Genomic DNA, 10,942 nt, shown 5'->3' with positions numbered 1-10,942 from the left:
GCTGGCTAAAGTAGTAACTTAGAAGGAAAGACAACACCGAGAAAAAATGTGAAAGACAGTGGAGCAAAATATTCGTAGTACTACACAAATCGTGAATTTGATAGATCACTGATAATAGAGAAATAACGCTTAACCAAAAAAATAAAATAAAAACGCTTATGACCACAGGATGGGTAGGGATAAAAGGTAATAAAAATGAAAACTATATATATTTTTATTAAATATATTTTAATAAGTAACAGATTTGTAAATAAATGTTAAATACATCTGCCAAGTTACACAAAGGCGTAAAGAATTAATATAAAGAAACATTTTACAGTGTTTAAGATATTTACACCCTTCATATTTGTACATTATAGCTGTCAATAAGTACATTTTCCATGTATTGTACATACCTGCACGTGTCACCGAGCAATCTAACTGTCAAGGCAACACTTTTAGGAAATGTAAATATGCAAAGGACAAATAAATAATCCATCTGTAGAGATGCAAATTCTTAATATGCTGTAAATCATTAAAAGCAATCCCAATCAAATCTAAAACTAAGCACAATGCAAGCAATCTGGGTTTCAATAGGATTTCAACACAGTGAAAGACAATATAAATGTCACTCAATAGAATGAGCTAAAAACAAAAGCGTTTGTACAGTATTTTACTTCTCTATCATCTGAACCAGCACTCAAAAAAAAGTTGACTAGCTTTTTTTTTTCTCTGCCTCAAAATGCATGTTGCTAAATAAATAACCTAAAACTAACATAATTTAGTTTTGAGATGCATTGGAGGGGTTATATGGGAAAATAAGGCAGCGTTTTGTGTGTGGGAAGCAAACCCCCAAAAATACCAAACATCAATCAATCAATGTCTGTGCAAAAAAGGCAACCACCCTCACCAAGTTAACCATGTGACAATACAGTAGATGATTTAAAAAGGGGGAAAATATTCATGAAGTCAGGTCTATATTGAACATAAATGCTTCGCATAAGTTGACCATGTTGCATTCAGCAATTAAATTGCACTTCTACCTCTTGCTTTATAACTACGGTCCCCTTACAGATATGATACAGTAATGTCAGTAAAATCAAACTGGAGCAGTCTTCAATAAAGCATTAAAAAGAATTTTACAGCTCATTTAACAGCGTGTGCCACTATGTTCTCAACACCACTTCCTTCATAGGAAACCAATGAAACCAAATGTGTGCCCACAATCTCCTGCAAACTAGAAAATCACGTCTACTTACAAGGTTTAGTTATTTTGACATCTATAAAATGAACGGCGGATATTATTTGGTCTTTGCAGAGCCTAGTTTTCAACTAGAGGACTTATCAAGTCCATTTGATTAGACAAATCTTGTCAGCAAATTTACTAAGCAGATTGACCCCCTATCGTTTCATTAAGGACAATTTCATTACACTAAATCCACCAATCAGACAGTAACAAATTTCATATTAAAATCTTTTGTTTCCATATATATATTCCAGAGAACAATTTTAAGACGAGTCATCCTCATGATGAAACCTGGCAACCAGGTAATATTTTACGTCTTCATATTTTGATGGAGGTTGCAATGGAGAGGATCTAAAAGGACACGGCCAGAGGTTTTCTCAACTCAGTGTTCGAGGTGACCATGGCAGTGATTTTCCACGAGGTCTGGAAAATTCTAATGGAAAGTTCAACAAAGCATCTCATTGCAACCATAAAAGTCAAGATGGTGGAAAAAAACCATCAAAAGTTAGTGGTCAGATTCCATTTAACTTAATTTGTCTCTGTACTACAGTGAAAGCAGTTGGTTCACCTGAGGTCTTCTGATAAATAAGCAGAAACTTATTTTTCCGCCTTTTGTTTGGTACTAGGAATTGTAAAGCTTTCCATTACGCAGATCCTGAAACATTGCAGGCTTTTTCAAGGAAAGGTCGCAATATCTGTCGAACAGTATATATCGAACAGTATTTCGGCACACATTTAGCACCGGAGTAGATGTGAGAGGATGTCATGATAAAAGGGAAGCAATGGTGTTAAACGCACATGCCACAGCCTGAGAAATGACACTTGTATGTTGCTTGTTCCCACTACTTTACTGTTTTTTTTGTTTTTGTTTTTGTTTTTTTAGTCAACCCATATTTGACAGATGGTTTGTCTTGTGACTTTCGAAATCAAAAAGTGACACTTTACTTTTGCTGTAAGTGAGCAAGCTCAAACTATACAGATTGCATGAGGGCCCATCTTTTCTGGAAGCAAAACAATCCAGTGTTGTAAGAAAAAAAATAGATAAACAATCACAAAAAAGCAAACAGTCCTACAAACATCCTCAAACACACATCTTGGCTCCATGACAAATATTGAGCTACATTTGGGAGGAAATATTTTTTAGAGAGCTTGCTGCAGCGTTAAATTTCATTAAGAACAAGACATTTTCGGAATAATCGTTGGCCCCAAGAGAAGAACTCCCAAAAGTAGAGGTCCACCCATTCCCTGTTATTCTGGAATCTGTAAGGCCATCACTGTGGGCTTTATCTTGAAGTATTGGTTGAAACGTAACACAGCATACCTAGTGTGACACACACATCACGGTGGCACAAAGAAATAGATTTAAGTGCCAAGTTCCAAGAAAAGGCTCAGACACCATTCACGTGTGCCTGAATTTAGCTTCTATCATATCGGCCCATATAATACAACTTTCACAAATGATATTGTTTTTGAGGATTGTCATTGAGTTCATTTTAACATAGTCTGACTGAAAAACTGTTATGTCACTTCCCATTAAAATTGTTGATACATATTTTGGGGTTTCATAAACCGCCTGCCGCCCCCAATAATATTCATAGAGAGTCCAGCAGAGTTTAAGCTTTTATAAAGACTCCAATTTTTGTTCCAAAATCAAAAAGAGTGATTTGTTCTATTGTGTACTTCAACTGAGTATACCATGACTTTAAGCATCCGAGGTTTAAAAGTCAAATTAAAGGTATCACACACACATCTTCTCACCAGGCGTGTATCGAATGCAAGTATGTTGTGTGAAAGAATACCTAGCTCTACTTTAATAACCAAGTATGTAAGATGACAACCTTGGCTTAACTCGTTCTATTTTTCTGTGCTGTTTGCATGCTGACTTAAAAATGACGTTACTTCAGTTGTTACATAAATGGAGTTATTCCAACACATAATATTACTCGCGTTTTCTACCGATAAATAATTCTACACTTTTGTGATTAGAGCAGTATAATGAACAGAATAAATAAAAGGTAGAGTTTTCTGATATAAGAAAATTAATTAATCGTTTTTTTTTAAGTTTGTCACATGCTGTTCTGCCATCTTAGTATTGCATTAAATAGACTACCAAACAAGTAAAACAAGTTGGATGTTAAACAGGTAATTCAAAGTCAAGATTAATGGTGGAAGAAATACATTTCATGCATTATCCATTGCACTTTACAATGCAGTTTGTTCAATATATTTCCTGACACTTAAACACGTACATGGCCACTTACCCAAGGAAGTCAAAGTCAATAGAGGAGTATTTAGCCTGAATAAGGGCCCAGAAAGCCCAAAACAAGTGAGAAGCCTTCAGAGAGAGAAAGCAGATTAAACGGGTGCTCTATTAAGTGTAAACAGTAGGAATAGATTTGCGTTTAAAGTGAGATTGGCTGACTTACCAGAGCAAACTTGTTGACTTGGACATAGAGAGTCTCTAGTTCTGTATCGCTGACCTCTTCCGTTTTCTTGGTGAAAAGTTTATAAGATTGCAGGTAGAATCTGAGCCATTCCATCTGCATCTCCCGACTTGGGTACAGACCATAGTCTAGCTCAGCCATACCTAATAACCAAATTAAAATCAGAATATATGTCATTCACTCTAACATCCTCCTGCATCAATTGAGACCTGATGGAAAAAGGTCACAAACCTGCAAATTCATTGAAGTGGTTGCCAATGTCGAAAGCCTGGTAGTTGTAGCTGGAATATTCATAGTCTATGAAGCGAACATGAGCTAAAAGGCAAAACAATGTGGCTTTCAGGACATTTTGGCCGTATTTCAAACTCATTACAGTTCATGGATCACAAACTATACTATACGCACATCTTGAACATCAAATAAATGTTGCTTTTGTCAAATGACACAAACACAATTAATTCCTCAACAGAGGAGCTACTTCAAAATACATATTTACCCTCTTTGCTGTTGTGTATTATATTTTTGCAGAGCAGGTCATTGTGGCAGAGTACCACAGGTGAACCCAGCATAGATAGATGCTCCTTCATCCATACCATTTCCTGCTCCAGCGTATCCTTGCTTGGCACTTCTTTCTGGATTCTGAATTAACAACAAAGGATAACAATGTAACAGAAAAAAACTGGCGTTACAGTGATGTTCAATTAATAACATTTTAAAGAAGAGGACCGTTTGTATACTAGTAGCTATTTTCAAGGGTGTTAATTCGAACCATAGCAAATGACACTTGTGTGTTCAGCAGAGACTGGTAAAGTGCTAATTGTAATGGGATTATAGGAGTTAATCATAGGGTCAGTCTTGTAACCTTCTTCTCTGTTGGTTGTTTTTTTCCTCATCTGTTGCATCCATGAGCTTCAAAAGTGACTAAAACCCAAATGCTTAACATAGACATCGATCATTAGGCACCGGATAGATCTGTAAGGGCTGTTTTTTGTTTTACAGATTTAGGGTAGCTGTTGCCACAGTGTATGAGTTTCTATGCAGAAAACACACTGCGCCCCGTTACTAGGGAAAATAATAAAGTGACAATTGCGAGAGCTGAGCAAATGGATGTCCGCCATTCTCTCCTAACCGGGTAAATTTGATTGTTACGCTTACACAAGCATCAAACAGGGCTTAATGCACAGGCCAATAAAATTAAGACATTTCTCCTACCTTCCAACCTTATACACTAGACAAAAACACATACCAATTCAAAAACAGAATAAACTTCCAATGGACAATGAGTAGTCAGTATGTCTTATAAAATATTGAGGGAAAAACTGCCCAGAAAGTGGAAGTATTAGGTTCTGTGATTGTGACATTAAAGATTCACCACATGGTCTGCATAAAATTCTTGATGAATCATATAAGTCATATCTGACAGAGTTGAGAAACAGCATCCCACCTGATATTGGAAGCTTGTTCTGTGAACTCTGTAGCCACCAGGGAGAAATATTTTTGCATCTTAATCCAAAGGTTGGGTTTCGGGATGCATCCGTTATGTGCATGAATGGCGTGGATACGAGCCATCTCACCAGCTATCAGTCTGTTGGAAAATGGGCATTCAAACAATAATAGTTATTATTTATAGTTTAAGTGTGATGTTTAAACCGGTTTGTGTATTTTCATTCAGAGATCCAGAATTAAGGCACCAGTGAGTTGTTTTAAAATTAGATGGAAAATGTAGTATACGACTCCAATTTACTTTTTTATTACATACATGTGTATATTTGGTAGTTGTGGTTTAGTGATCCCAACCTGAGCAAATGAGGATCCCTCACATCTTCAGTCCCAAGAGCATCCCCTTGTATGTATTCGTAACTGATGCCATTTTGAAAAGTGCAGTAAAGACGGGGAGCACAACCATTAGCATGCAGCACCTACAGGAGAAAAATAAATCATGCTCACTTTAGCAAGTGAAAAAATATTGATGCACACAGATGAGCATCTTGGCACTTGATAGCAAAAAAGTAAGTGTACCTGAAAGCTTTTAACCTCGTTGTCTCTGTCCACAATAAGCTCAGTCTTGTGCCCATAAACTCGTACCAAGACAACATCTTCTGGACAATCCTCCACATGGCATCCCACCAGTTTGTTGGTCGTCCCATCAGTGAAGAACTGAAAGCAGAAGGACACAAAATGCATGATCTTTTAGTACATTGAAAATTGAGTGAGATTGTCCAAAAGATTTTGAAAGGCCAAGTGTCTAATACGAGTGGTATTTGAAATGAAAGTTGTTAAAGATGACTGGTGTAATGTTTCAGTCAACACGACATCTATAATGGCGTGGTTTATATGTTCTTTCTCACAGACGCTCACTCACACATATCTGGCATTCCACACGTGACCAACCACAAAGGTGGGTGTGTAACCATCCCTGTTATGACTATCAACACACTGGCAAAAACACTGTTGTCTACATGACTGATCCCCTCCACCTGCCACACAATGCACGGCTAACTCCGGTGACCAATACACCGATAGACAGCAACTTTGGACCCAGACAGACGTAAACATTCAACCAACGTTCATGTCTGGGTGAGGAGGGTGTTTTATCTCTCCCCATTGTGTTAACGTCATGTCTTTGTGAAATGATGAAAGTTTTATGTTTATATTTCATGATTGGAATCATTGTTAAAAGAGTCAAAATTGCAACATTTTTAGTAACGTTGTAGCAATCTTAACATCATATTTTCAAATATCAAACTAACATTTTAAAGAAGTGGTGGGCAATTAGTCCACAAAGGGTCACGGGGGTGCAGGATGCTAGTCCAACCAAACAAACGACATCTTTTCAGTAATCTAGTGTCTTACAAGTAAATTTGGTTGATTCAGATGATTGTCAAACCTGATAACAATCACTATGAGGTTTCACATCGAACGTTACTTGCATACAATTATTAGCTTTAGACAAGATCATGCACATATATATATGGAAAATGTTCAGAGGATGTTTCCATAATTTGGAGGAATAATGTTACGTGGAGTAATTTACAACAAATTAACAATGAAAGAGTTTAGGAAGCAATAGATGCATTTCTCGTTTAGTATTATTATTAATATTATTATCATTATTATTTGTCTTATTTGTCTTATTTCTGACTGCATGGTCGTGCCTTGTGATGCTGCAGCGTTCACGCACAAGTACTGTCAATTTTAGTTTAGCATAGCACACAACCCTCAGCTAGCTTCTCATCTGACGTACCTTCGTCTTGACGTTGTTCATGTCCCACGTCGGTCTTAACTCTTTAACGAGCTTCATTGCTCCTTCCCTCACATTATGCTCGTCTACATAAATTGGAATCTTTCGTATAACAGGCGAACCTACAGGCACATGGATCTGCGTTTCCATCCCACCGTCGTTTATTCGTTAATCCTCCACGGGCCCTTTTGCGATACTTATAAGATATAAAATAAAAAACAAGTGACTGCACGTAAACTGATTTAACGGTATCTTGAAGCGTAACTCGTGCTGCCTAAGAGATGTCTTCTTTTACTCTATGTCTGAGAAACGACGTGTTTTCTTTGCTAGGATGTGAGATGAAATTGCCTGCCCACTTGCACTGCCTAAACAGAAGATACTCGACGCCGGTTCCATCCTGGAGGTTGTCAGAGCTTCCGCCTACTTGGCTCCGCCCATCCGGGATCACCCGATTGTACCGCCACCATTCGAGACGACACAGCCGAAACGCCCACGATTCCGAGTTTGGACGAAGGTACCCGAAGTCTGACGAATCGGAAGACTGACGTCATCTGAGCAGTAACTAGTAGCATTCGATTCAGTAATATAGGCCTATTTTTCTGCTTCATTTTCAATATGCAATAAAGGGTTTATGAATAGACTAGCATCTGATTTTGTGCATGTCATATGATTAAAAAAACATGCAAATTGAATAATAATACGGTTTTTGAGAAAGGCAGTGTATGAATAAAAATAAAAGAATTATTTCTTAGTACGATTTTAGAGCTAAGTAACGAAAAATACATTGAATTAACGTATGCGCCAACCAATAGCCACGCAACACAAAAACACGACCATGGGAATGATCATGCATCTCCATTTTTTAACCAGATGGTGGCAGTAAAGCTATGTCGTATGAGCTTTATTACATCCATAAAGCTAAACAAAAGTCATCCTTTCTTCCCCCAAAGTACGGCAATGGTTAAATGGTCAATTATTTGCTGAAATGGCTAAAAGAAATTCTATAGTCATCATCTGTACATAGTCATAATGAATTAAAAGTGCTGATTTTCTATCAAGGCAATCAATTGACAATTGACTACCTTAATAATTAATTTGTGTCTTTGTTGTTTTGATCCAAAAGAACATTAGAACAGTATTGCAACTCCTTGGGCCTCCTTGTGTGCGTTTCATTGTCCTGGAGTTGTTGATTTTGTGATTGTAATGTGAGAAAAGACACGTTGTAACTCATGTTACTCAGCAGGTTGTCAAGGAGTCAGCTGAAGCTTTTGGGGGCCCACTGCCCCCATATTCCTGCTTTCACTGGTTTGTACAGCTTTATTTATACAAGTAGGGTGCCAGATGCTGCTTTGTCCAAGCTTTGAAACTCAGTCTAACATAAAGGAACAGTAAACTGTATTCGCTGGAGTTATATATTCAAAACAATAGTATTTATTTTATTGCATGAGTATTTCGTTTTCATTTGATAGGGGCTTTTGTTGACAAAAAAAAATCAATGCTTCTTACTGGTTGCTCAACATGAAAAATATATAACAAGTTAGGACAACAGGACATAACAAGATGTGTTTAAAGGGCCGTTTTAATTTGTTTTAATTGTTTTTTTTTGCATTCCATATTGGAGTCCAGGGTGCATTGTAGGCTGAACTGAACGGTTCCGGCTTTGACTGCAACTTGGAGGAACTTCACGACAACAGGGTTGCCTCTAAGAACTTTGATACAGTGGCTGTGCCCATGGCAGCAGCCGCAGCTCATTAAGTGGCGTAATGATAACAATATGTTCTTTGAAATAGGAGTCTCCAAAAGTGTGATTTACATGGCATTTCAATGTAATAACATGCATGTGGAGATGTCTAAATACTATGTAAATAAATCAATAAGGATGTTGTATTCCATTTAATTGGCCCTCAGTGATTCCACATCCATTTTGAAATCATGGTATCTTCTAAATAACTCTAGTAAATGTCAGAAGTGATATTAACACATACACACATACACATGCGCACACACATGCACACACACACTTTGGCATCTGGCATGAGTTGACCATCCCCTCTGTATGAAAACTAAGCTCCTTTGTTGTATTTTGGATACATGCTACAATTGTGAATAAAACTGTTTTTTTTTAATGCACTGATTCATATTTGGACATTGTTGACCTGGAGGTCACATTGCACCAAGGGATACGTGCTAAGAATAAAACATGAATTAGCCATACTTGAAGAATTAAATGAGTATAATTGAAACAAATGCCCACACTATAATTGTATTACATTGAACAAGCATGGAATGACACAGGGATATGTATTAATTATCAGACACACCCAGACTCTGTTCTTTCTGTGTCAAAGTGGGAGTTCAGTTTTGCAGCTCAACCTGTAGCCACATGCCTCCTCTTTGCTCTTTAAACTCCTTTTTTTCTCTTCATTGGCTCCCGGGTATGGAATTTTTTAAAGGTTATGGTAAATACGCTCTGAAACTTACTCAAATACTCTTACATCTACTTTTTTTTTAAAAAGGGAATCATATTCACTGGAAAAATATCCAACTATCTATCTGACAGCAATCTGGACATCTTGGGGGCGGGTCACATTATTCCACCTCTGATTGAAAGAAATGTGGATCAGTGCATTCTTAAAATACATCCACCAATTTACATAAATATTCACTCAAAATATACTTATATGTAGTCAACTACTTAAAACAATTGAACTAAAATCTTTAAATCAACATTCCAAGAAAGTCATTCGAACTCTTTTAGGAGTACCCAATAAATGTACTTCTTGTAACTATCTTAACACACTCAAATATGAATTTATGACAATAGAACAGTAATTATTAAAACATATTCCAATTTAATTGCAAATGAAACTAACACACGCCGAATAAAGTGGAAGTCACTTTAAAATGCAATTCACAATTTGTAGATTTAATTTATAATTTAATCACCTTACCACTAGCTTGTGTACCACCAGTGGTACTTGTAAGGAATGTAGGAATTAACAATGTCTTTAGCCCCTCCTTCCCAGAACACAAACACACGCACACACACCAGTATTCACTGGGACCGTAAATCACATCTCTGTTAATAGAATGAACTCTGATCTTAGTCCCAGTCTAAACTAATTCCTCATGTCAAAGCTCATGTTGACACACTTCTCATTTATCACTGATTGCCCGATTTTGTGTTTAGGAAGAGGGAACTTTTCACATGAAGAGTGATTATTTTTACACACACCTTTGCGAAATTTTACACATACTATAAAAGGACGTTGAAGAGTTTTTTGATAAACAGATGTCCTGTGAGTGGCTGAAGAATGCAGAACGTTTATGATCTACTGCATAAAGACGTCATTGAAGGTCATCAAGGGAAATGTGACCATCTGGACACCAAATTGAAGTGTTTTCTGCTTTAATTTATATTATCTTTTTGGTTTTTTGTCTACTTTCTCACTTTTTGTTGCACGTCCTCATTACGTTTGATAACAGTAAGATTTTTTTCCTAATTTAGAAAACATGTGGGAAGTTTGCGATAGTGTAGGCATGCCAAAAACGGTTCCTCTCATTCTTTTTAAATATGGCACATTCATGTCTTACATTGGGACATTTACAAGATTACAGCAATCTGTGGGTACAAAATCACTGTTATTGTGCCTGTTCTGTGTGTCAACAGAAGTTTAGTGTACTCATTTAATGACAACTTAAACATGTACGGCATCCGTCCCCTCCTCTCCAAATTATTTGCAGAGAGAATTCGTAATTACAGGCATTGCTATTTCAAAGATTTACGATTTGACTTTATTTGACACTTCTCATGGCAGCGTCCATTTCCACTTCATTATAAAACAAGTCACTGTACGCTTCCGTACATTTATTGAAATCCCTAACACACTTGCATCATTGCTGTAAGAACCTGATGTGCAGTCAATGGTACTTCACAGTATTTAGAATTTATGAGACTGCATTTCTCCTTTTGTTGATGCACATATGAGCATATGGCAGTTCACACAAAGCCTGAAACCTTGTTGTAGCATA

The 10,942-nt window shown here is 37.0% G+C and overlaps 1 protein-coding gene across 1 annotated transcript; it reads right to left on the bottom strand.

Annotated features, from left to right (window-relative positions):
- Nucleotides 1-196: 196 nt before the first annotated feature.
- Nucleotides 197-7,406, bottom strand: etnk2 (ethanolamine kinase 2). The gene is made up of 9 exons (XM_077602993.1): nucleotides 6,914-7,406; nucleotides 5,689-5,826; nucleotides 5,467-5,588; nucleotides 5,114-5,254; nucleotides 4,166-4,308; nucleotides 3,901-3,984; nucleotides 3,652-3,812; nucleotides 3,487-3,560; nucleotides 197-2,546 (listed from the first exon to the last, which is right to left on the bottom strand). The coding sequence occupies exons 1-9, from the start codon at nucleotides 7,058-7,060 to the stop codon at nucleotides 2,474-2,476; spliced, it is 1,083 nt and encodes a 360-aa protein (XP_077459119.1). The 5' UTR covers nucleotides 7,061-7,406; the 3' UTR covers nucleotides 197-2,473.
- Nucleotides 7,407-10,942: the final 3,536 nt, after the last annotated feature.

The sequence above is a fragment of the Stigmatopora argus genome, chromosome 6 (genome assembly GCF_051989625.1).
Source record: "Stigmatopora argus isolate UIUO_Sarg chromosome 6, RoL_Sarg_1.0, whole genome shotgun sequence".
NCBI classification, from domain to species: domain Eukaryota; kingdom Metazoa; phylum Chordata; class Actinopteri; order Syngnathiformes; family Syngnathidae; genus Stigmatopora; species Stigmatopora argus.
The sequence above is the reverse complement of the archived record's forward strand: the minus strand, read 5'-3'. Positions and strand labels throughout refer to the sequence as shown.